General features: G+C 44.2%; 1 protein-coding gene across 1 annotated transcript; it reads right to left on the bottom strand.

Annotated features, from left to right (window-relative positions):
* Positions 1 to 231: 231 nt before the first annotated feature.
* MMS19 (MMS19 homolog, cytosolic iron-sulfur assembly component) lies at positions 232 to 26851 on the bottom strand. Its single transcript, XM_069979981.1, has 31 exons — positions 26699 to 26851; positions 22165 to 22213; positions 21360 to 21460; positions 19413 to 19498; positions 18424 to 18498; positions 18270 to 18339; positions 17683 to 17811; positions 16107 to 16168; positions 15936 to 16022; positions 15529 to 15603; positions 14638 to 14715; positions 14415 to 14553; positions 13944 to 14098; positions 13629 to 13704; positions 12747 to 12872; positions 11454 to 11535; positions 10775 to 10872; positions 9849 to 10004; positions 9550 to 9699; positions 7655 to 7754; positions 7470 to 7572; positions 7002 to 7076; positions 6529 to 6655; positions 6208 to 6308; positions 4943 to 4999; positions 4250 to 4436; positions 4051 to 4133; positions 3658 to 3822; positions 2895 to 2954; positions 2710 to 2810; positions 232 to 1857 (listed from the first exon to the last, which is right to left on the bottom strand). The coding sequence occupies exons 1-31, from the start codon at positions 26784 to 26786 to the stop codon at positions 1830 to 1832; spliced, it is 3069 nt and encodes a 1022-aa protein (XP_069836082.1). The 5' UTR covers positions 26787 to 26851; the 3' UTR covers positions 232 to 1829.

The raw sequence follows: 26851 nt of genomic DNA on the forward strand, positions 1-26851 counted from the left end.
TCTAGATTTCCTGATAAGAACTCCGGATATACTTTCCTGATGTTTGAAGGGGGCTTGAGGTGAACCTGCAGCCTTCCAGCCTTGGCTGTCCACGCATGACGGGAATTGTTGTTTTTTTAACAGCTGGGATTAAATCTTTATATATTCGGCTATCTTCGTTTTTCTTTATAGGAAACAAAAAACCTCCTTGTTATATTCTAATGAAGATAAGTAAAACCCCAGACAAGAAGATTGAACATAGCGGCTTTATTTCTTTTCATGTAAACTTGATGCTAATTTTTCTTAAATGGTCAGTATTCACCTACCAATAACCTCCTTATGGGGGAAAATGTGTAAAAGTCCATGATTCTATATACTTTATAAATTTCCTTAAGGAGGCACTGTGGCAAAAAGTGTTTTTAAAAAAATCAACAGGGGTTATTAGAGATGAACAAATTCTAAGTAATAAAGTGAAGCACTTTATCTCTGCAATTCGCTCATCAGCCGACTGTCTTATAACACAGTGCCGCTCTGGGTGCTGAGAAAAGCTGGATCCAGCTTTTTCCAGAACTGTAGAGTTATAAGACAGCCGGTTGATGAGCCTATTTCACACAAACTTGTTACTGCAAATTTGCTCATCTCTAGTTGTCTACAAGCATTTTTGCAATTAAATTGTTTTATTTTTAAGTTTTCTACTCTTAAAGCAGTGTTATACTTATGGCCACTAGGTGTCTCCCTTTCTGTCAAACTTGTGGTCCATGCTCCTTCCATACCGATATTTAGTCTCTTAAAAAATTAACTTAGACTAATTATATTAGCTCTGTGTGCTTACCTGGAGACAATGCTTTTTGTTATACAAAATTTCAGTCAGTATGTCGTCACTGTGAGGTTACAGAGGTTTTGGGGCTGTGTGACAGTAGAACTGACCTTACAATGCAAGCACCTCCAGGAATCTCTGCTACTGAATGTGGACGTGCAGCAGCTGTACAAATGCGCAATGAAGACTTGTCCCACTCAGTGTGTGCTCCGGAATAGCTGTCAATCAATACCAAGCCACCTCTGAGTGTGCAAAGGACTGGGACTTCCTGTGTTTAATTTTTTTTTTGAACAGGGAAAAAACAAAATGTTGGCAAGGAGGGAGCATGAACCACAGTTAGAAGAGGGGAGACACTTAGTAGCCATATGTATAACTTTGAGTTAAACAGGGGAAAAAAAAATAAATGGCAAAACTGCTTGTGGTAACAATCAATTTAAAACATTTTTTTGCGACAGTCTCTCTAATCAGGAACACATAACAGCTCTCACAGGCTGCGTTAAGTTGCAAAACATAAAATTACATATGTGCAAAATAATTTTCAACCAAGTTGGTGCTATGCAGTCATACAATTTATCACTGAAGTAAAGTGATGTCATCAATGGTACCTTGTGACATCACCACAGGGGAATCCTTTGCCAACAATCTCTAAGGTTATAGCCAAGCTTGTGATACGGTCCCTGATAAAGAGGGAATAGCGCTGTTCAGCCCACGCAATACACCACCATCCTTCTGGCTCACATTACCTTCCTGTATAGATTTCATAGACTAGTCCTTCTACACAAGGCAGGTTATTTCCTAGGATAAACTTGTGTTACTGTTATTCAAGTGCAATAAAACTCAACAAGCTCCTGAAATGTAACGAAAACCTGGAATGAAGAGAAGGAAAAAAAAAAGTCTTCCGGCTGTCACTCATTGTAGATGTGGCTAAAGAAGATGGCACCGGAGTTGTGACGATGGTGATCTACAGGTCAGTAAATAAGTGGCATCCTGGTTAGATTGTCTCCGTGCAAATGTCTATGTTAAAGGAGGAGCCTCAGCTGCCAGGACTTCCAATGAGGAACCTAAACACAGGACAGACAAGCAATGAATCACAGACGCTTACAGATATTATGCAGTTATTGTGATAATAAAACAAACTGCACAAAGAGCTAATAATCAATTACTACAGGTTTTAAAAAAAAAAAAATTTAGATTTTTTTTTTTTAATGGCAATGTGTGGCTGACGGCTGCTGAATGAACAAAAAAAATATAATAAACTTTATACATACCTGTCTATGCTCCCCAGTGGTGGTCTAGCTTCTGCCCACAAACGGCAGTGTATATTACCAATATACACTTATTACGGGAAATGCACATAAAGTGCTTTTTTTTCCCCTGCACTTACTACTGCATCAAGGATAACATGGTGATGTCACTTCCTGGATAACATGGTAATGTCACTTCCTGGATAACATGGTGATGTCACTTCCTGGATAACATGGTGATGTCACAACCCAACTCCCAGAGCTGTGCGGGCTGTGGCTGCTGGAGAGGATGAGGGCAGGGGGATGGATGCTCATTGTCCATCCAGTGCCTTGTGTCCCTCAGTGTTCCCCTGCCATCATCCTCTCCAGCAGCCACAGCCCGCTAAGGAAGGACTGCATGGACATCACTAACAATATATATTTATACAGCCCTTGCTACATGACATAGGCTCTGTAAGAGTAGTGACCTAGAAGATCAGTGCTCGCTTATTCAGTAAGCCAGGTTGTGTACTACAGCTTTTAGGCTGCCTGGAAAACAAGAATACAGCCATATGCGAAATCCATAGACTGCCTAGGGCTGCATTCAACTTCTTCAGCCACCGGTATTCAAATGCCCCCCACGAGAGCATGCGCCAGTTGTGCTCATCTCTAGTAAGCATCATGACTTACCACTGACATCGGGCCTCAACAGCCTCTTTCCTAACTAGTCTCTTCTTATCATCCAGTGGTTTAGCTAAGGCACGGATCACTTGTTGCTTATAAGGCAGGAGCTGTAAGGACAGAAAGCATGAAGATATTTACAGTGTCGACTGTAAAGTCAAGTGGATTAATTATAAAGATACGAGGAAAATTACCATTGGCAAAGGGAGCTTTGTGAGGGCCAGCATGCACTTCAGAGCTGTAATCCGCACAGCCTGCAAAGGACAACGGTACAAAGATTTAAAAAAAAAGAAAATAGAACAAGGATTAAAGAGGTTTTCTAAATCTCTGAATACCCTTTGAAGGAATGGGTAAACTCACTGTCATTTGAAAAATTTTGACATGTCATAAGTTTTGATCGGTCGAGGTCGGAGTGTTCAGACCAATCGAGAGAACAAGGGGAGAGAGGGCGTCTGCTCCCCGCTCTGTGTAAGGAAAAAAAAAAGGATCGGGCTCCATAGACTTACATTATAGCCCAACTTTTTTGTCTCAATAACATGTCCAAAGTTTTCCCAAAGGACAGTGACATTTAAAGGGGGTGGAGTTATCAAGGATTTGCAAAACATAGCTACTTTTCTTCAGAAACAGCACCACTCTTGTCCTCAGGTTGTGTGTGGTACTGTAGCTCATTAAAGTGACTGAAGCTGAGATAGTTACATAGTTAATAAGGTTGAAAGAAGAGTCCATCAGGTTCAACCTAGGGAAACCCTACTGTGTAATACCACACACAACCTGAGGAAAGAGGTGGAGCTATTTTCAGAAGAAACCCCTTTAATTTCACTGATAACTTGTCTAAACGTGAACAACCATTGTGTAGATGTTTAGTACCAGGACTGTACACGGAGATCACAGGTCTAATAGTAACCCAAAGGGAAACAACTATCTAAATATGACTGGACATTGGTGCATTAGCCCTACCATGCTGGGGCTGGACGTCAAGCACAGGAGCTTTGAGATGAGGCTATCTATATGAACACTCAAGATTTCAGCAGCATCTAGAAGTAGAGGTTCCAGGCAGGTCAGTGTGGACAGCTGAACGACAGTGTCAGGGCAGGATAACGCTTCTAGCAGCAGGGAGATCAGCTATAAAGAAGGAAAAAAATATATATATCATTAATATAGAGTAGATCAAGAGCATAGGACATCAGTGGTTTCTGCAGCACCAACATCTCTGTGTGGCTTTGTCTGGTACTGCACCTCCACCCATTCAAAAAAAAACAAGAATAGATATACGAGTTGTCTATTGCCACTCCATGATTTGTAGGGGCCCCCAATAATCTTCCATTAAAGACTCTCTCTAAATATACTCACCGATGGGAGCTCTGTGATGAGAACTTGCTTTGGCAGACAGTTCAGCACGTGGGACAAGGCTTTTAGGTAATTGGGTTTGTCACCTGGGTAAAAAGGAAGACAAGGAACTTATAAGTTTTCCATGCAATATAAGCAACAACAGGCGCCTTTGTGTATGGTCCTGCCATATATAATCTAGAATCTCGGGCATCTACGTTACCTCCATTAGCAGCATTGAAACCTTGCACCAGTTTGGGGACATTCTCTGTGAAGAATCTCTGGCGGAACATGATGCGTATGTCAGCATGACATGCTTTGTTGAGGATATCCGGGGAATCGGACACCAGAAGAGAGAACATGTCTGCAGCCAGGGGTCCGCGATCTCTGTCAGACAACAATGCGATCATCTGCAAAAGAAGCCGACATGTCGTAAGGGTAGAAGCAAGTAAAGCTGCAAAAACAGATTCCCCTTACTCCCCCATGCGGAAAACGGAATGCAACTTGTCATGATCAAAACAAATCCCCCCCCCTGTAATAGTGAAGTGTTTGCAGGTTGTCACCTTACAGCAGGGATGGGGAACCTGCTTCCCTCCATCTGTTATAAAACTACAATTCTCATCATGCCTGGACAGCCAAACTTTGATGTAGTTGTAATTTTGCAACAGCTGGAGGCCACAGACTACCGATCCCTGCTGTATAGGGTCTATTAGAAATCCTGTATCTTCATGTTACCCTAACTATATCCATGGTCATAAAAAAGGGTCAATGAGCAAGAACTGCCACTTTGCTAGAATGAATGCCGGCCATGGCGTATGTCTGGACACCACTCTCCCAGCTCATAGATCTTCAACAATGACAATTTCTTATAGGTCTCAATAAAGCAGATGATGACATGGTCCTGTGTTACATTTACCTTTTTAGTAAGTTGCCCATTCATGGGATGGTACCGTAGTATCAAAGCTTTGGTTACCTGGATAAAAACAAGATTGGTGGTCACCTCAAAAGCAAAACAAGCTTTACGGTCTCTAGCAGCACTCCCCAACCTGTGAGACTACAAAACTACAACACCCAATATGCAGAGACATCTGGAGAGTACTGGTATACAGAATGGTTAGCTATTCTTATAGGATATCAGCTTCTTATGGTTGTGCTGCTTGGGAAGAGGGAATAGGGTGAGATGAATGCCATATTTCCCAGGGAAATTACATGGCCATGGCATCACAAACCATCACTACACTGTTTGTGCATCCCTTTGTCCTGTCACATAGGGAGATACAAGAGAAATAGATTGCTGATCTCAGGGAGACCAGCCGAACGATAACACTGCCGGCTGCTAGTGAAAGCGCTCAATGCAGTGAAATCCTAGGTGAATTGCCCCCTGGGAAACATGAATATGCAAAAGAAGAGCCCGTGGAGCCTCAGTAAAGAGTCTGGAAACACAGGACTGGCCATATATCCCTCCGGAAAGGACCCAGCCAAGCGGTGGCTCCTGTAGCGAAACCACCAAAACCACATTATGTGGCCCTATAAGTCAATGTAATGACAAGGGAAAAACCAAGGCTAGGTAACCATCCACATACAGCTGTTTTGGGGTGTTGCCCCACATCAGTGTGGAGTAAGATTCTGGCTAAGTGGGAGCAATGCCTAATAGAGCCACAAGAAAAACAGATCACTGATCTCAGGGAGACCAGCCAAACGATAACACTGCCGGCTGCTAGCGAAAGTGCTCAATGCAGTGAAATCCTAGGCGCATTGCTTCCAGGGAAACATGAATATGCTAAAGAGGAGCCTGTGGATCCTCATTGACGAGTCTCAAAACACAGGACTAGCCAGATATCCCTCCGGGAAGGACTCAGCCAAAGGGTGTCTCCTGTAAGGAAACCTTGGCCAGGTCTTTCCCGCAGGGATATCTGGCTAGTCTTATGTTTTAAGACCCTTCAATGAGGCTCCACGGGCTCTTTTTTTACATAGGGAGATAAGTGGCTAACAGCAGATTGTTTGACAGGACAGAACTGAGTTATTGGTCAATAATGACGCATTTGCTGGTTCGTCGTCTAATCACCAGCTCAATTACACAGGGGGATACCTGCCAGATTTGATAGGAAATAGTCTCGTGTAAAAGGGCAATGATGGGAGTGTATACTGTCAGATTACACAACCTTCAGTTTTCAGTCTCACCCAAGCGAGTAGCGTCACAGCCTGAGTTTTTCTGCTTTCATCTTCTAGTCCTGACTCTATCTTGTGAGACGTACTCTGAAGGATATCATCGAGCTGCTTATCTAAACATGAAGGAACAAAAATTGGTGATACAGCACATGGAACAATAATCACAATAAAAAGGCCAAGAGATGGACGGGGTATAGTAACATCCTTTAAGCGGCCATTTTACAGTATACAATTTCTTATATTACAGCTCTTGTTTTAACACAAACAGAATTAAAAGACCGAGCAGAAAGAAACGACCATGAGAGCCCACTGATACACAATGGGGTCACCGACCTGCAGGACATTTGTTGATCAGACCAGCAAAGCATTTAGCAGCAGATGTGAAAGTGAATGTACAGCATCCGGCCAGGCTCAGAGACAGCAGATTCTGCAATAGGCGGCTCAGATGCGGAATCTCCACCTGTGGTTGGAACAAAAGTTTAGATTCAGAATATATATTTGTGTGTGTCTGGACTATCCCTTTAAGGTTTCCAAAGATTTTATTATGAGACTGTTCAGCCATATGTTGTGTATGAGGGCTTACCAGCATCCCCACTGGCCACAACTAGCAACTAACAGAGGAGTGATGGATTTTAACTGCCTTATCCTTTTGTTGTTGGGGAGATAAGCCGCCATGGGAGTCTGGCAGTAGTCATGTGGGTGTGATCAGTAAAAATAGCTGTTGGTCAATCATTTAGCAGCGGTTGTCTTATATATAATTCCACCTTTAGGCATCTAATTGATTGACTTATTGTGCCAATACTCACATTTCTTGGCAAGGAGCATACAAAAGCCATCAGCAGTGCAACAAGGCGGCTCTGAGGGGCTGCAGGTCCGTCAATCTGAAAATGGAAAAGGACTTATACTTATTTTTATACATTTTGACTGAACTTGTTTTGAGTAAAATGTACACCTTTTCTAAAGCTTTATAGTACAATCCTTTAATCCAGAATTAAAGGACACTTATTCACTAACACAGCAGTGCAGCATAATCTGTAATAGCTCCAGAGCAGATGGTGGCTGAAGCCATTGGATGCAGCCCTAGGGAGTCTGGGAAAACATGGATACAGCCTATGACTAGACTCCCTAGGGCTGCATCCAACTTCAGCCACCGGTAGTCAAATGCCGAACAATCAGATTCACACATGTTTGTATTTCGCTCACTTCTACTCAGCAAGTATGTGTAACAATCAATGTTCAATGTTATACAAATACATTACATTATGCTTTATTACCTGGAAAGGAAGGAACCTGGAGGTGAAGCTATTTTCTGTAAGAATGGAGACATCCCCATCCAAAAACAGGTTTACAATCTGGGAAACACTTGAAGACAATAACCTATTATAGTACAGAACAGAAGGTGAGTGATAGAATGGTGCAAGGAGAACCAACACAGCCTCTGTATAACACAAGTACTTACTCAGGGCTGAGGTGCGTGGTGGACGCAATGATCAATGGAACCATAGCGGTAAGGACACTTTCATTGAGGAGGACGTGAAGATCGCCTGCATTGCCCCTGTCTGAGGAAGGACACAATACATTTCAATGTGAACACTATGAACTACATCCAAATAGATATATGCTCACTTGGTGCCTTCCATCTCCCACCCCTTGGCAGGCATCATTGTCCGGTCTATTTACCGCACCACTTACTGAGCTGATCAGTTTATTTACACTATGGTTTTCTAGACATTGTTTCTCAACCTTGTCAAGTGAAGTTACCTCCCTAGTGGTAAGATGTTCCACCCAAATAACCCCAAGGAAGAGATCGGTTGTAAATGTTGACTTAAAGGACAAATCCAGGGGATGATTTTTTTATTAACAAGGCAGAACCCCACGATGGCTGCTGATTGGCTGGGCAGCCCTCACAAATGACAACCCGGGTCCCCTCTCTAAACAGGAAGCGGGGGACAAAAGCGGCAGTACGTGGCATTAGCACTGGAGCCGGGGAGGTGAGAGCATGTTATTTCTTTCACCCTCCCAGGCACTTTTAGAAAAGAAAAAAAAACTCCCTGCCCAGAGTTGTCATTTAAAGGGAACCATTCACCCCGTGGCCCCCGTTAGAAACAGACATACAGTGACATAAAGGTCAATATACTTACCACATCGCTCCCGGTCCCGTCCCGGATCTCGTTGTTGACACGGAGAAATCGCCGATTCTTCTTCTCGCGCCCATTATGGTAATGAGCGCCGCCGGCCCGAAGTCCAGCCTTCTCCCCGCCTCCGACACTTGATTGACGCCGGGTCTTCTTCCTCCTCGTCTTCTTTCTTCTCGCCGGATCCCGCGCAGGCGCCGTGACGGTCGTTTTCGGCGCATGCGCAGTTCACAATTGAAGCCGCTCTGCAGCTCCACTGTTTACTGCGCGTGCGCCGATTGGCTCGAACACGCATCCTGTTTACCGCGCAGGCGCAGAAGAGGTGACGAGACCATCGCAGCGGCGCCTGCGCGGGAATTCGGCAGAAGACTGAAGACTGAAGACGTCAATCAAGTTCCAGGAGGCGTGGATGGGCGGCGACGAGAAGAGGACCTCATGAATAAGTTGGGCTCGTCCGTCGTTTCCTATGGACGTTGGACTCATCTCAGCTCATTACCATAATGGGCGGGAGAAGAAGAATCAGCGATTTCTCCGTGTCAACAACGAGATCCGGGACGGGACCGGGAGCGATATGGTAAGTATATTGACCTTTATGTCACTGTATGTCTGTTTCTAATGGGGGCCACGGGGTGAATGGTTCCCTTTAAGGCCAAGCTCACACTGCTGCCATAGGCCCTATTTGATGTCTTGGTCAGCATTTCCTTCCCAGATCAGGACCCCCTCCCCAGCAACACCGCCCTTGTGGCCATTAAGAATGCCTCATCCCCAGTAATATGCCCCCTGTAGCCACTAATAATGCCCCACTGTAGTCTGCAATATGCCATCCCTTTAGGCAATAGTAGTGTAACCCTATATGCAGTAATGATGCTCCATGTAGCCATAATCCGTTCCCCCCCGTGGACAGAACATGTCCCCCTGTAGACAGAAGGTGTCACTCTGACCCCCCTTTAACTATAATCTGTCACTGTAACCAGAATGTGTTCCCTTACAGTCAGAAAAGACCCCCTGTAGCCAGGCTCTGACCCCTAAAGTCAGGAAAAGTGCCAGCAGGTGACTAATAGACATTGTGGGGGTGGACAACTACTCTCACTGTCCTATTCATGATTGAAAAACAGATGTACTAGGAACCATAATCTCAGGATTCAAAAGGTGGCAACTCTGCTTTTCTGATACCAGAGTGAAGCCGTTCCTTCTAATCCACATTGTACGTGCACATTACCTTGCATTGCAGCCTGTACGGTCAGGGACAGCAGACAGGGCACCACTTTCTGGTGACAGTAGCAAAGACTCTGTGCGTCTTCTTGGCACAGTACTGCCACATGATGAAGGCTCCTGCACACAGTGATGACGTCTTCCGCACTTGTTTCTCCTTAAACATTTGGGAAAAACATCATGTAAGTAGATAGCTCTACCTGTAGAGAACACAGGTCTCTGTGACAGAGCACATAGGATAGTATGTAATGGGTTAACAGTACAGAGTGTATTCATGTGCCATATGGCAGACAGTAGGGGACACACCTTTCTGTGTTTGTCGGACGTGATCCAGTAGCATTGGCACGGTCTCTTGAACAATACTGTGATGTGTAGACACTGCAGCTAAAGCTTCCAGACAGCGCTGCATTAAAGTGTGCTGGGGCATAGGGCTGGCCTGGTTATCCGTAACCTCCATAGGTACTATAGAGAATAAAATAAAGTCTTACTAAAACAGATTGCTGCTGTTGGATAAGAAGCATGTTTAATGCATCCAAACCTCCATGCTTTATCACAAGATGTCTCCAAATCACCTATATGATGCCTATTCGAGTGAACCCTGACCAGTTCACATTAACAAGGTCAAGACATACCCAGGCTACCCTATTGTTGGAATACCCCATTGGCTGGTAAGCCACATACATTTTCCCTTTCAGAATACATGGTAGACATTTCTTGAATCCTGAAGGGATTGTCCTGCCATTTAGATTTATCCCATATATACAGTACAGGGGATAAATGTATGATCGCTTAGGAGGGATGACCACTGGGACTAAAATAAAGATCAAGAGTCTTCAATCAGAATGAATAGGCAGTAACGAGGGTGCAATGCCTCTCTATTTATTGTCTATGGCAGTGGTGGGAAACCCGAAGCCCTTCAGCTGTTGCAAAACTACAATTACCATGATATCTGGACTTTCCTTTGGCTGTCCGGCCATGATAGGAGTTGTAGTTCCGCAACAGCTGGAGATCTGCTGGTTCCCCACCAATGGTGTATGGGATTGCTGGAAGTAGCAATGTGCCTGCCCCTCCATTCCAACAAGAAAGTTTCGGGGTTCCAGCTGTCAGACCCTGAATGTGCAGGGATCAGTAACATGGCACAATTGCCTTGAGCATCAGTGGTGAGTGCTTGTAGTCCCCAGTCATTGACTTTGAATTTACACATGCTGCACAAAAAGACAGATGACCCTAACCTGTCTGTAGTCTTGAGCAAAGCTGGGGCACCATTCGACTGATGAAAACTGCAGGATGAACTCTGGCCAATGATCCTGAAGACTCAATAGCAGCCTGGCTGCAAGAAACAAGAGAAAATATCACATAGTATGCTAAACAACTGTATGAAAAAAAACATGACGGTAGCACAGATAAGAAGCAATGGGTAATAGTGGCCATACAGAAAGCTTTTGGACTTCAATGAACATTACCACCGGGTCTCCCAATGCTGCATTGGAAGAGATAAGTGGCTACCAGACACACCTGATGTCGCTGCTGATCTCAAGAAAATGAACAGTCAGGTTGCCTCAGACATATCCAATCTGATAATGGATGACCACATGTACAATGTCGACCTGATCGTGGTCTTTCAACATGCTGAAAGATCCCAATTATGCCAACGAAGGTCTGCTGATCCTCACCCAGTGTAACAGAAACAGCAGCAGCTGATCACCACTAACTTCAATGGACAGCCTGAACGATCTATGAATTGTTCAGGTGGCTCCCTGCTCCCACGAGTAGTGAACAAATGGGAAGCCAGCACTAAGCTCACAGGTCGGTGCTCACTTCCTCCAGAAAATCGTGTTGTGTAATACAGCCTCAAGTCAATAAATACAAACCTCCTTTCCACCCAATACAACAGATAAATTACAGACGTACCAGCTCTGAGAGTCTGCCTCCTCTAGGATAAGCCGGGTCAAGTGGTCAACAACGAGATTAATGTCCCCGGAGGACAAGAAACCTTTCAGAGAGGAGAAAAGATAAGTCAGGGAGTAAACGCTGGTATTATAGCCAATCATAGACACTGTACTATACTGCAGATTCAATACTTTCAAGACCTAGACCTCAACCATGGAAACAGGAAACAGACCTCACCATGGTGAATGGAAACAGCCATGAAAGCCTGTCCTGATTACACAATGGTGGGAATTTACCGAGCCTGCGCCCTTGGTACTTTGGAAAAAAGATAGCGATTTGTGCAAAAATGTGTTCCTTTTCCCCCCAAAGTACGTCATGCTCACCTGATGGGCAGGCAAGGAGTGAGGAGGCATGGCCTCCTCCAGCACCTGATTTATTATGATTTAAAGGGAACCAATCAGCACAAATCCTCAAAGCTACCTGCTGTGTCTGCGGTGGTAGCTTTACTGCGGGGAAAAAGTAGTTTTATTTCTCCATGAAATGAAAGGAAGAGGGGTGGCAACTAGTCATCTGGGCGGAGAGCCACCTATGACTAGTCACAGCTCTCTGCCTGTCCACGCACAGTGCGGGGATGATTGACAGACAGAGAAACCACTAACTGGTCTCTCTGCCCATCAATCATCCCCACACTGCACACTCACAGGCAGAGAGCCGTGACTAGTCATGGGCCTCTTCCCGCCCAGATGATTAGTTGCCACCCCTCTTCCTTTCATTGCATGGGGAAATAAAACTACTTTTCCTCGCTGTGAAGCTACCACTGCAGATGCGACTGATTGGTTCCCTTTAAGCCATGGTGAAAATCTACACAGCCTCGGATCCACGGGAGGCACGCGTCTCCTAGTAAATCTGGCGAGCAGCATAAGACGGGCTTTATAGAAGACCTAAGTGCAGGTACGCTAGTCTTGATAGATTCCCCCAAATGTTGTTATTTACAATTAGCTGGAAGACATTTTAAAAGTAGCAGAGAGAGAGACAACATTAGTTTTGCTTCCCTCACCCACACATAAAGAGTGACAGCTTTATCCATATGAGTTACTATAAGGTGAAAACTGTCTGTTTCTAGGAGTGGGTGAGGGAAGCAGGACTGAGTATGTCAGGGAAATGCAAGGTAATAAGAGACCTGATAGATTGTCTTTATAGTTACACCTCAACTAAGGCTGCCTTCACACACACCGGATCCACAGCGGATTTTACGCTAGTTCTTTCCTATGAGAGTTTCCTTTGCTGGCTATACCAAGACAATAAGACAGCTACCTGGGTATGTGCCCATAACTGTGAGGGCTTTTACTGCTACTTGATGGAGCTGTGTACTGGGATCAGTTACTGCGGAGAACACCATACCACACAGAGGATCCTTGAAACTAGCCAGGCCATTTCCATCTGCAAAGAAAGAATAAATCATAGGAGTTACAATGATATTTTTTGGACACCTAGGGCAGTAAGTTAGTCATAGCTGCTCGCTATCAGGTCATTACAGCATGGACTGAGATCACAGCTAGTGTTGAGCAAGCAACACACCCCCTTAAAATCAAGGGGGGACTTGAGCATTTAACCCAGGGGTAGGGAACCTTTGCTTGGCTTTAGCTGTCCAGGCATGATAGGAGTTGTAGTTTTGCAACAGCTGGAGAGCCAAGGCTCCCTAACACTGATTTAACCAGTTAACTATTTGCTTCTTTTAATTTTTGTATACTTCATCCCTTTAAAGGATGTTTAAATAAAATATACAAAAATATGAATGAAAAATTTGATTTTCTGGTTTCTGCAAGACTGGTGGTATGCCGGCCGTCAGAAGGCGTATGGTCACCTTTACCTGAGCATCAAGCTCTATTGGGCTCCCCAATGCTAGAGCATATTCACTCAACACTAATCACCACCCAGTTTTTCCAAAGTGCCTGCAAATTGTTATGTAACAACCCCACCGGTAGCCATATTGGGTGTCATCCAGCTTTTGGGCAATTCAGTGACTATACACTGTATGACAGAGTTGTCTTAAAACTTAAAAAAATTAGAATTATTCTGATTTCATGTGACAATGCTCCTCAAATTAAAAGTGATGAGCAACAGGCATGAGTTATTTATATTAGATATGTACATGCAGAGGAATCAAAGAAAGAACAATGTAAGATGACGTGTTACCCTCTTCTTGAAGTAACTTGCTCTGTAATTTTAAGAATCCCAGTGTCATCTCCAGTATTGTCCTACGATGGCTGCTCTGAAAGAAGAGCACAAAAATGGGGTCAGAATGAGTTAGTTCGGTGACATGGTTGTTTTCAAATTGTGTATCGCCCCCATGTGCTGCTGAGGTACAGCTATTACTAAAGAACATTGCTGTGGTTATACGCACAATAGATTGTGAAGGAGAAGCTTTATGAAAGCAAAGGCCAAGTATGTGCAGTGGTCTCCTATATAACTCTATAGGATGTATAGCAGCAGATGAGAGAGACCCCGTACCTGTGCATGCTGGTTATACTGTTCTAGGAGCAGCGGCAGGACATTAGAGGTCACTTTCAGACACGACCGGGAAGAGGCACCAGCAGCAGCCTGGAGTAGTTTAGCGCTGGGCCACACAAGCTTCATATCAGGCTCGCACAGATGATGCTTGCAGTCTGGGAAGACAGAATAAAACTAGATGTTTACACTGTATAAATGGTTATTGCTGAATAGACAAGTCCGAATCCGAGCGTGCGGCATTTGATTACTGGTGGCTGAGGAAGTTGGATGCAGCCCTAAAGCTGCCTGACAAACTTGTATAGAGCCATAGGCTGTATTTATGTTTTCCAGTACTCCCTAGGGCTGCATCCAACTCTTTTAGTCACCGGTAATCAAATGCTGCACGCTTGGGTTCGGACAAACCTGAGAATGCTCAAGGTTAGATCATCTCTATTGCTGAACCATCTTTATCAGTAACCTGGGGTTTCTCACCTTGCAAGATATTGGTTAGGAAAGTCTCTAATAAATCTTCAGAGTCTGGACTTAGCACAGAGCGTGACAAGCAAGCGGACAGAGCATTGAGAGCGGCCAGGCCTTCAGCTTCAACCCTGTCACTTGATGTCTGAAATACCTAAGAGGAGACCAATGTTCAGCTCCAATCCAACATGCACATCCATACATCATCAGAAAACATGAGATAATAGGAAACACAAACCTCTCTGCGGATGGAGGACCAGAGCCCCGATAGAAACTCCTTCAGTTCTTTCTGTTCATAAACCCCACATGCTGCTGTCTGTTGTCAAAGAAAAATATTTGTGAAAGTTCAGAGGACGAGGCCTAGTGTTTATATACAGTCACTTATGTATTGTCAAGTACTGAATTATTTTATCCCTTTAACTATATTAATATAGGCTGTAAACCTATTGCATTTCCATCCAGCACTTTGTGGCTTGTTGCACTGAATGTCACAACTACAGTGATGACTTACTCATTACTAGCAAAGCAATAGGAGAGAGAGCAATGGGAAAGGATCTCCGATACTCCCAATACACTGTATGTAATGGGACTGGTATTCTTCCCAATCTTTTAAGGAGAATTCTGAGCTAAAATAATATATCTGTCCACTGGATAGAAAATCAGCGTCAGATCGCAGGGGTCTGACCACTGGGGACCATTCTGTGGATCCAGATACAGAGTCTGGCTGTACCTTTGGATCAATGAATTAAGCAGTATACATGTGCGGCTCACCACTCCATACAAAACAGAGATTTAAGGCCTCGTTCTGTAGATCGTGGGGGACTCTGTGATTGGACCCCAAAGATCTGACACATCCTGTAGGCAGGGGATAAGTCTAATGGTGCGTTTACACACACAGATTTATCTGACAGATTTCTGAAGCCAAAGCCAGGAAAAGATTGGAAAAGAGGAGGAATCTCAGTCACTCCTTTATGATCTGTACCTAGTTTATAGTCTGTTCCTGGCCTTGGCTTAAAAAATCTGCCAGATAAATCTGTCTGTGTAAACGCACCATAAGAAACACCCCTTTAAGTAATACATTGACCAGGTGTATCATTGAGACCTTAGATGTCTGACAATACTTACTCACCAATGTTTGTAGGGCATCCACTTTGGCACTTTGTATGTCGGAATCCATTTTCTCAATCAGCAGCGGAAGCATATACTGTAGAACGCAGACAAGAAGCCATTAGTACAGGGTGTAAAAACTGTGGTTTGTTTTGTCTGAAGGGGCATGTATGTAACAAGTGGGTATCTATGGAAAAGAACCCCTTACCTTATGTGGCAACTGTGCCGAAAAACAAAACCTGAAAGGTTGTCAGAGAGGAAGTGCATAAGGACATGATGGGAGGGTGTTAGGTTGACAGGTTAGGGTTACCCTATTTAAGAGACAATAACTTGCCAATCAGGCAACATCTCCCTTATAGGGCGTTCTCCACCAAAAAACATGGTGGGCCATGCTGGGATGAACACATTTTCAATATACTGCTAATTCACCTCAGCAAATCGAGGGGTAGACGCCAGTACTGCTCGCAGGCCCAGTATCAGATCTTCTCTAGTAATGCCATGAGGATCGTTGGGTGGCTACAAAGAAACAAAATATGTAACTGGATTCCAAAACATAAAGTAATAAAAAGAAAAAAAGTCACTCCAAACCTAAAAACTTACAGGGTTGAAATCAATGGGGAAATAACAGGACGTCACTTCAAATAACTCTTCCACAAAAGGACCTGTGGGGAAAATAAGAAAATAAATAAATTTTATATATACGGTATGTATGTGTATCTATCTTTTATCTATCTTTACAGACAGAAGATGACTGTCTGATGGGAATGGCCCTTTAACGTTAAAATACAATATATAAAACCCTTGAATATTTTATTTTTGCACTTGCAAGTAGGCAATAGGTTTCCTTCCTGTAATGTGGCTAGCAGAAAACCAACCATGTAACACTTCTATCTAGAAGCCAAACACAGGCATGTAACGCAAACAAAATTATTGGCTCACGTCTGCTCATTATGTGATAAAATGTGGGCGTTCGGTCACAGCAAATTGATTTTATATTGTGTTATTTGTCACCTGCAGGTACTGACTGTAATAAACCCTTTATAATACTCACCTCCTCACCTTATCCAGGTACTATACAGAAGTGTCATTATGTTTGCTTAAAGTAATTGTTCTCTCGGTAGGGTAAATGGGCATTAAGGAGACGGGTGGGTCTGTTTGCAATCTCTAACTGTGAGCAAGAGAATCACTGCAAGGAGAAACTCTCGCTGTTTTAGAATTAGCATCCCTATCCATGGCCATGTACACACATGTAAAATGGGGGGTGCTGTTTTAAGTGTCCAACCACTTTAACCCCTTCACTGCAGCAATACGTGTATATACAATCCTACTGCACATACCACGTGCAGTAGGAATGTACATATACGTTCCTGACTTCAGGGGGTGTAGATGTGTGCGGGACCGCTGCTGTGAGAGCAGTCCCGCACACATCAGTGTCCCGGGAGCCCAGCGTAACGACCCCGCAGCTGCTTGTCTTTAACCCCTTAAACGCTACAATCTAAAGCAATTACGGCGTTTAAGGTACTTGGACAGGACAGGTCCCGATCGTTTGTGCCAACAGGTGGGGGTAAGTCACTTATCTCCGTCCTGTCAGATGGGCGATCTATGAATAGAGTCTGCTCTCAGGCAGGCTCTATGCATAGATCGGCAATAACACTGAGCTATGCTATGGCATAGCATAGATCAGTATATGCATGTTTTAAGGTGAAAAGAAAAATCTGTAATAAAAAAAAAGTTTTTAAAAGTCTTTAAAAAAACCCTTATAAATATCCCCTTGCCCTTTATAAAACTAAAAATAAAAAATAAACATATTACATATTGTAGCGTGAGGAATTGTAAAATATAACATTTTCTGTTCCCGCACGATGAACAGCATAAACAGAAAAAAAGAAACACCAGGATTGCTGATTTTTTAAAATTATATATAAGAAAACAATAAATAAAAAGCAATCAAAATTTTTCTGTTACACCAATATGAGATCATGACGCAAAAAATGACATCCCAACCAGCCCTGTAGGTGGAAAAATAAAAGCGCTATGGCTCTTAGAAGGCGGGGAGGAACATTGTATTAATTTGACCAGGACATCCGTGCATCAATGGGTTCTGTCTTGAAGGGGTTAAAGTAGTGCACATCATCTTCATTGATAAAACCTGTTGCTGTACTATAGGTTACCTTACCGAGACTATAGTTCTTAGTAATGATGTTATGGACAATCTGGAAGGCCACCAGTAGATTCCTCGGATCCTTTTCTCCATCCATGACTTGAATAAATCCAAATGTCAAATCTGCCCCAAGACTTTTCAGTTCTGTGGTGAAATAGTTAAAAGAGTTAAGCTCTTCGCCATCAAATATGCATAAAATCTACAAATATTACATATACATGTGTATGGAAAGTGGTTCTTCAGAAGGAAGAGATCTTGCAGACTACTGCTACATACTGGAGGTTGCTACCCTGTAAGTCAATGTCCCCTTAAAGAGCCTTAAAACATGACTGGGGATTCATAGCCAACCCATAATCTCTTCCCCAAGGATGAATACCCATCGGTAGACAGCTGTCTTAAGAGTTCATGCCATCTAAGACCATAGAGAACCATATGTCCACGCTCTGTAGATACCGCACTGACTGAATCTATGCTTACAGATGGTTTTAATGCCATATGGACTTGATACATTTGCAAGCAAGAACAAAGCATATAACATGCACAAAGCATTACAAGCCAGGCAATGGTGTCTTCTCTGAAGATCAAGGAGTCTACATTAATACCTTCTTCCCTGTTGTTCATAAAATTGGTGATGATCATGTAGACGGTGTGACGATCCAGCTGCATTAAAGACTGTCAGACGAGGAAAGAGAGCAAGAGTCAGTCATACGGGAGACATTGCACATGTCAACAGCAGAATAGGGATGTAGACATTACCTGGACATGGATTTCTTGGAATATGGATTTCAGCACAGGCACTGCCAGGCCAGGAGGGAAGACCACAGACATGCTCTACCAAAGAAAATACAGGATTACATATATAGGTGGTAGGCTAGATAGGTGTAATGATGTGTGTGTTATGGTAGCCATATGTATAGCTGACCAGTTCTCTCCTAATCCCTCCACTAACCCTATGTTTTGAGAGAGCTGCTGGCAGACATCTATGGCGGTGACTTGTTTCTCCAATAACGTAGTAAAAAAATTATTTTGAGATTTGTGCATAAAATAAAATGGTGACATTTCATCCAAGATGGGAAAAGGAGGAGTCTGGGAGCCACCAGGTGGGTTCTAATAGGTGATGTGTACAGGAAGTCAGGTGACCCAGGACTGACCACTTCCTGAGACACATAAACCCAGGTAATTTTCTGGTAGTCAGAGCGCTGGTCACATGACTGCACATGAATTGTGTGGATGGAGGTGAGCTGGAATAAAACATATGGCACTGTAGGAATAGCAGTCAATGTGCATTATTAGGGTATGTGCACAAAAATTCAGACGGAACGTCCATTGCAGAATTCCCAGCTCGTGCCCGCTCGCGGACTGCAGCAGGCGCGCGCGTCTCTGCCTGTGTCAAACTCCATTCTATGCACGGGCGGATTCCTTCCTCCGTCCAAAGAATGAACTTGATCATTCTTTGGACGGAGGACGGAAACAGCCCGTGCATAGAATGGAGTCTATGACACGGGCGGAGATGCCCGCGTGCCTGCCGCTATCCGCGAGCAGAAGCAAGCGACTGATTACGCGACGGACTTTCAGTCAAAATTGCTCAGTGTGCACATACCCTCAGGGCGAATAGAGGCCTAATAATACGAGTCCTAGAGGCACGTGGGGGGGGATACTGAGGATTCATTAAGAAAAAAAAAGTTTACAATAAAATAAGTGAACTGGCATGGAAAAAAAATGTCATCCAAGTATCCAAAACTTACCAGTGCCTTGAGTCCCTGCAGGACATGCGGTGTAATGACATGGTGATCCTTCAGTCGGTTTTCATAAAAAACAACTAGGACTTCCACTAAAAAAAAATTAAAAAACATAAAACAATCAATAAATAAGCTGTAATAGACATCTCTGCTCTCTCACCAGTCACCCATCTTTCCTTTAGTCCTGATTAATTTGGCAAAAAAAAGTATGACAGAATACGTGCCAATGATGCGGCTTTGGCTTCCTCAAGGAAAGTGGAAATGTAGGAATACTACTGAATGTTACTGACCATCCTATACTTATGATGAATAAGAACAACAAAGGGGTTGTCCAGCGAAAATCTTTTCTTTTCAAATCAACTGGTTTCAGAAAGTTTTATAGATTTGTAATTTACTTCTATTTAAAGGGAACCTGTCACACACCCCCCCCCCCCCGTGCCGGGGTGACAGGCTCCCGACCCCCCGTTAGAGCCCCCTATACTCACCTAATCCCGGCGGGTCCCGCTTCTGGAGGTGGTCGGGTGATGAAGATCTCAGCCGCTGCAGCCCGGCGCGCGCGCTGAGAGATGAGTCCAACACCCATAGAGAATGACAGAAGAGTCCAGCGCTCCGTCATTCTCTATGGGTGTTGGACTCATCTCTCAGCACGCGCGCCGGGCTGCAGCGGCTGAGATCTTCATCACCCGACCACCTCCAGAAGCGGGACCCGCCGGGATTAGGCGAGTATAGGGGGCTCTAACGGGGGGTCGGGAGCCTGTCACCCCGGCACGGGGGGGGGGGGGGGGGGGGGGGGGACAGATTCCCTTTAAAAATCTCAAGTCTTCCCATACTTATCAGCTGCTGTATGTCCTGCAGGAAGTAGTGTTTCCTTTCCAGTCTGACACAGTGCTCTCTGCTGCCACCTCTGTCCATATCAGAAACTGTCCAGAGCAGTAGAGGTTTTCTATGGGGATTTGCTGCTGCTCAGGACAGTTCCTCACATGGACAGAGGTGGCAGCAGAGAGCACTGTGTCAGACTGGAAAGAATACACCACTTCCTGCAGGACATACAGCCGCTGATAAGTACTGGAAGACTGGAGATTTTTAAATAAAAGTAAATTACAAATCTATATTATTTTCTGAAATTAGTTGAGTACCCCTTTAATCTGTTCACTAAAGGGTATGTACACACCTGTATTAAATAAAGGTTGGCATTTGATAGCGGACAAAATCAGATTACCCAGGGTTCATCTGTAGGCTGTAACCATAGACCTGCATAGGAGCTGCAGACACAATACGATAGGAGACTACTTGCACATTTCTTCTAATGCAATTCACCTAGATCAACCTTAAAACGTTTCCACATTGTGAGCGCCTAGCACGGGGTAGCGAACCCTGGATCTCTGGCTGTTGGAAAACTACAACTCCCATCATGCCTGGACAGCCAAAGCTAAAGCTTTGGCTGTCCAGGCATGATGGGAGTTGTAGTTTTGCAACAGCTAAAAAGCCAAGGTTCCTTACCTCTGGACTAGCACACGACTGCAGCTGGATACTGGATGTTTTTAATAGTTTGCAGGTTTTAGCTATTCTGCGGAAAAGCATCAGCTCTATGACTCAGGTGTCTGATAATAAAGACATCCACATCACATTGTCGACCGCTGCCTCTGATCCTATTAATATCATATTCAGCTTTTTTTTGTCGCTATATTTTTGCTGAGCTCACGCGCCACCTCGTGTGCTATTGTTCTGGTGCCAGCGCACAGCGAGCAGAATCCATACCGGCAAATAATGCAAACATCTGGACATGCCCATTACCAGACAATTACTAAGGAACATAATGGCTTCTAAATCAAAGCAAGCATCTGCTGTAACACAAAGGAGTCATCCCGGCACATCACAACGTGTCCTGATGGAGGGTTATAACGTGAGAGGCGCTCAGGAGGGTGTCCTGGGGGAGGAAGAGGCTCGCAGTACCTTCCTTTTCTTTCAAGCTGGCATAATACTGGAGTAAGACCTGTGACAGGAGCTGCACACCGCGGCCTCTCGTTCTGGGTTCAGGATTTGCCAGACAGGACCTAGAAAAAAAATAAAAATAAATTATATATGTTTTGGCATCTAACCACTGAGAATATGGCATTTGTGATGCCAATGACATGGATAATACAAACGGTCGCTGTCAGTTCAAATGACTTCCCTCCATGTGATTCCTGATATTTCTTTAAATCACTTCATTTAGCAAAAATGACTCCTTACTGCAGAAAAATAGTTCTATAGTCTTGGCCACTAGGTGTCTCACTATTCTGCAATCTGCTGTCCACTGCCTGTTGTTAGGCTAAGTTTGTCTCTAGTAACAGCTAGACCAGGACATAACAAAGGAAGCAGGGACGGGGCTTAGCTACTGCTATATGCAAGACAGAGATTGTGAGAAAACTATAGCAGTGTACACAGAAGCTGGGTCACTCTGCCTGCTCTAGATACTGTCATTGACAGGCTTCCCTTTCATCTATGGCTTCCTGTAAAGTTCAGGCCCAGCTGTCTATGGTGTAAATACTAGCATACCTGCTTCTGTATGTCTGTACTGCAATAAAGCTGACCTTACCGCATGTGGTAGACTACTGTACTGTAAGGTGTAACCAGTCAGGAACGCTGCAACATAACGTCTCACTACCTGGCGCTCATGAAAGGCAAACTATGCGATACATGGCTGCAGCTGGAAATTTCTAATATAAGACTATCAATGCTATAACTTATTATCTCAGATACAGTCTTCATGTCTTACCCCAGAGCTTCCACCACCTGTAACACCGTAAACGTCCCATCCTTCACTCCTGCAAGAAAAAACACCAGCAATGTCAAGAGTGACAATGGCAAGATTTAAAAAATAAAAAAAAATAAAAACGGTGTGACCTGTGTCCTGAAGGGGTTAACAAAGCTCCTCTACCGAGACACCCAGGATGCTATAGGGCTCTGTGGTGGCCTCTGTGGCTCCTGACAGGTCATGCTGGGGGTTGTGGTTTCCTGACAGCTGGGGAGCCACCGGCTGCAGATCACTATAATATACTCATCTACAACGCACAACCTCTGAGCCAAACGTCTCATCCTGCAGAACAGAGACGAATCATATTATCGATGTCCTGGAATGGGTTAAATCCTCAGCCGGCCGCTGCCTTGTAATTATGGTGATGATGCTTCGGATCCTCGGTTATCAGATTTTATGACTTCCTTGGTACGCCGGGTTTGGACGCGTGACTATAATGCTGATATGTTTGGTATCTTTACAGTGGCAGATAGGGCCGGATCAAACCATTGCAGTAGGGTTGCTGGGTCATGTGAGGCTGCCGTGACGTCACATCATGAAGAACACAGCCTGACGCCCTGTAATTCTGGACAGCATCAGGTAGCATCTCACTTCTATTAAAGTGAATGGGGCCAAGTTGTAATACCACATATAACCTGAGTATATGTGTGGTGCTGTTTTGGCAAGAACACAGCAATGTTTTTCTAATCCTGCAAAACCCCTTTAATACCCAAGGATGACGGAACATATAGAGCCCAAATGTGGTAACCAAACAAATTTCTGGACACAATTATGTGGCCGTTAGATGCCACATTCAGACCTCATATGTCCGAACACTAAACATCAGGCCACCTCCACACATGTGGTTGCCAGCAGATCCTATCACAATTGAACCATATACAACTGCTAGCAACATCCCCAACTCAGAGTGATCTGGAGGAATTAGAGGGGTACTCCGGCAATAATCTTTTTCTTTTAAATCAACTGGTGTCAGAAAGTTATATAGATTTGTAATTTACTTCTATTTAAAAATCTCAAGTCTTCCCATACTTATCAGCTGCTGTATGTCCTGCAGGAAGTAATGTTTCCTTTCCAGTCTGACACAGTGCTCTCTGCTGCCACCTCTGTCCATGTCAGGAACTGTCCAGAACAGTAGAGGTTTTCTATGGAGAATTTCTACTGTTCTGGACAGTTCCTGACATGGACAGAGGTGGCAGCAGAGAGCACTGTGTCAGACTGGAAATAATACACCACTTCCTGCAGGACATACAGCGGCAGTACTGCAATACTTGAGATTTTTAAATAGAAGTAAATTACAAATCTATATACCTTTATAAAACTAGTTAATCTAAAAGAAAGAGATTTTTGCTGGAGTACCCCTTTAAATGAAAATGTTAAAAATAAAAGCTGCCAATAGGTGTCGCCGTAGCTTTGCGAATCACACTACAAAATGTGTGAAAGCCCCAATTCATGTGTATATAAATAAATAAATACAGTGGTACCTCGGATTAAGAGCGTTTTGATTTGAGAGCTCAGTTTTCCAAAATTGTGACTTGGTGTAAGAGCATTGCTTTGGTTTAAGAGCTCCCTGTACTGGGTGAGAGGGGGAGTGGGGGAGGGGCATGGTCTGCATAGCGGGGTCTACAGCACTGTACTCTGACCATGGAAGTCTCCCTCACCTTCCAAATCATAGCAGATCCACTTTAGGCTGGGGCTTACATCAGGGGACAGGACTGTGGAGGTAATATCTCCATAGCTGTAACCCCTCTCTCCCCGGACAGAGAGCGCTGCATGTATGTACCCACATATGTCCTGCTCATTCCTTCATGCCCCTGCAGCCTCTGTCAGCCCTTGTGTTTTCCATCCTCTCAATTACTGTACAGTAACTTATATCACAGATTCTGCTGTTTCTGAATGTTTGTTTCATTTGTCCTACATGTTATTCAGAATAATAAATCATTATATTTGGGGTTGTGGAATTGCCTGCATATCAGTGATTTCTTATGGAAAATTTGCTTTGGTTTAAGAGTGGATTTGGATTACAAGCGCCGTCCCAGAACGAAATTATGCTCGTAATCCAAGGCACCACTGTATATAGATACAAAAAAAAAAAATTGCCCCTACAGCGCCACCTATTGGTGACTTTCTGTATTAAAATGTTATATTTAAAGGAGAAGTCCGGTAAAATTTTTTATTAAAGTATTGTATTGCCTCCCAAAAATGGTGATGTCACGACCCGACTCCCAGAGCTGTGCGGGCTGTGGCTGCTGGAGAGGATGATGGGGGGGGATGCTCAGTGTCCCTCCAGTGCCCTGTGTCCCTCAGTGTCCCTCTGCCATCATCCTCTCCAGCAGCCACAGCCCGCACAGCTCTGGGAGTCGGGTTGTGACATCACCATGTTTATCCAGGAAGTGACATCACCATGTTATCCAGGAAGTGACATCACCATGTTATCCAGGAAGTGACATCATCATGTTATCCAGGAAGTGACATCATCATGTTATCCAGGAAGTGACATCACCATGTTTATCCAGGAAGTGACATCACCATGTTTATCCAGGAAGTGACATCACCATGTTTATCCAGGAAGTGACATCACCATGTTTATCCAGGAAGTGACATCACCATGTTTATCCAGGAAGTGACATCACCATGTTTATCCAGGAAGTGACATCATCATGTTTATCCAGGAAGTGACATCACCATGTTTATCCAGGAAGTGACATCACCATGTTTATCCAGGAAGTGACATCACCATGTTTATCCAGGAAGTGACATCACCATGTTTATCAAGGAAGTGACATCACCATGTTATCCAGGAAGTGACATCACCATGTTATCCAGGAAGTGACATCACCATGTTATCCAGGAAGTGACATCACCATGTTTATCCAGGAAGTGACATCACCATGTTTATCCAGGAAGTGACATCACCATGTTTATCCAGGAAGTGACATCACCATGTTTATCCAGGAAGTGACATCACCATGTTTATCCAGGAAGTGACATCACCATGTTTATTAAGGAAGTGACATCACCATGTTATCCAGGAAGTGAAGCCTTGATGCAGTAGTAAGTGCAGGGAAAAAAAGCACTTTATGTGCATTTCCTGTAATAAGTGTATATTGGTGATTTGTATAACTTTTGGGGGGGCAACACAATACTTTAATAAAAATTTTCACCAGACTTCTTTAAAAAGCAAGTGTGCCATCTGGAGTGCTCATTGTCTAATCGTCATCTCATGTTACTGAATCAGTCATTTTATTATTTATCAGGCTGCTTTTTAGGCTGTACTCCTGAGCTGTAAACAGTTTCCCATGTGTCTCTGATAGTTTCATTGCATCAGTTGTGGTCATGCTCAGCCCCATACAGTGGCTACATGTGAACCTGCCCTACCCACCCAGTGATGGCAGATTGTTTTCTCGGGTAAGCCGGAAATATATGGTAACACTGACACTTACAGGAAACCCGAGCTGACCACATGGAGGTGATACTCTGCAGATATCAGTCATCCTGGCTTATATAATATTCTATAACCTCACCCCCTGCCAATCATAAGGAGGAAGAGAAGCAGTGCTGGTTTAGTGCTGCATCCTTTATGGCAGGGATGGGGAAACTTCCAGCCCTGCAGCTGTTGCAAAACTACAATTCCCATCATGCTTTGGCTGTCCAGGCATGATAGATATTGTAGTTTTGCAACAGCTGGAGGGCAAGAGTTTGACACCTCTGCTCTAGAAGAATCCAACAAACCTTCAGCGCTGGATATATGCAGATATATGAAAAGAACTGTCCTCATTCACTGACAGCAAGCAGAGGTGCTGATACAAAGCTTATGATAAAGTCAGGTAACTTTTCCCAATGGTCACACCCTAATACAACTGTAACAAACCCTCAGCACTGGATATGTACAAGACGTATTCAACCTCTATGATCCAAAATTATGACACCCGCCTTGGCCGACATGATAGGAGTTGTAGTTTTGCACTAGCTGGAGAGCCACAGGTTGGGGGACAAGGCCCTGGAACACGGGTATCAAACCCAAGTCCTCCAAAACTACAATTCCCATCATGCCTGGATATGTAAAGCTAAAGCTTTGGCTGTCCAGGCATGATGGGAATTGTAGTTTTGCAACAGCTGGAGGGCAGAAGGTTTGATACCTCTGTTCTAGAAGGGTCCAAGCTGGCTATGTAGCCTGGATACCACTGTAACACACCCTCAGCACTGGATAGGTACAGTCATTCCAGCTCTAGATGTAAAAAGAACCATCTTCATTCACTGACAGCAAGCAGAGGTCCTGACCACTGACACTAAGTATATGATAATTCTCCATTATGGTGGCACCTTGGTATATACCCTATCACAGGGCAATGGGCCTCACACATGGACATGCCCTTTAAACTATAAGGAAACAGCATCATGTCTGCAGGGGGCCGCTGTCACGTGGGAGTGCCGCCATATGTGGGCTACATGCCAGTGAATATGCATGTAAATAACATCACCTCAGCCACCACCCTACCTGCTGCCACCTCTTCCGCCTTACTGTCCTGCAGTCCCGACACGAACTCCTCCACCAGCCCCCACAGCGAGTCCTGCGCCTCAGCCATCACACTGCTGCCAGATACCGGGGGCAGACGGCGGCCGGACAACTGCGCCTGCGCAAGCCCCGCAC

This window comes from Dendropsophus ebraccatus, chromosome 8 (genome assembly GCF_027789765.1).
Source record: "Dendropsophus ebraccatus isolate aDenEbr1 chromosome 8, aDenEbr1.pat, whole genome shotgun sequence".
In the NCBI taxonomy this organism is placed as follows: domain Eukaryota; kingdom Metazoa; phylum Chordata; class Amphibia; order Anura; family Hylidae; genus Dendropsophus; species Dendropsophus ebraccatus.

Excerpts from the sequence above, each read along its gene's own strand:
- MMS19 (XM_069979981.1), bottom strand. The coding sequence starts at position 26,786 with ATGGCTGAGGCGCAGGACTCGCTGTGGGGGCTGGTGGAGGAGTTCGTG. Across the intron at positions 18,340-18,423 it reads TCCAAGAAATCCATGTCCAG|TCTTTAATGCAGCTGGATCG; the intron begins GTAATGTCTACA and ends CTCGTCTGACAG. Across the intron at positions 15,604-15,935 it reads CTACCCCTCGATTTGCTGAG|TATATGCTTCCGCTGCTGAT; the intron begins GTGAATTAGCAG and ends TGCGTTCTACAG.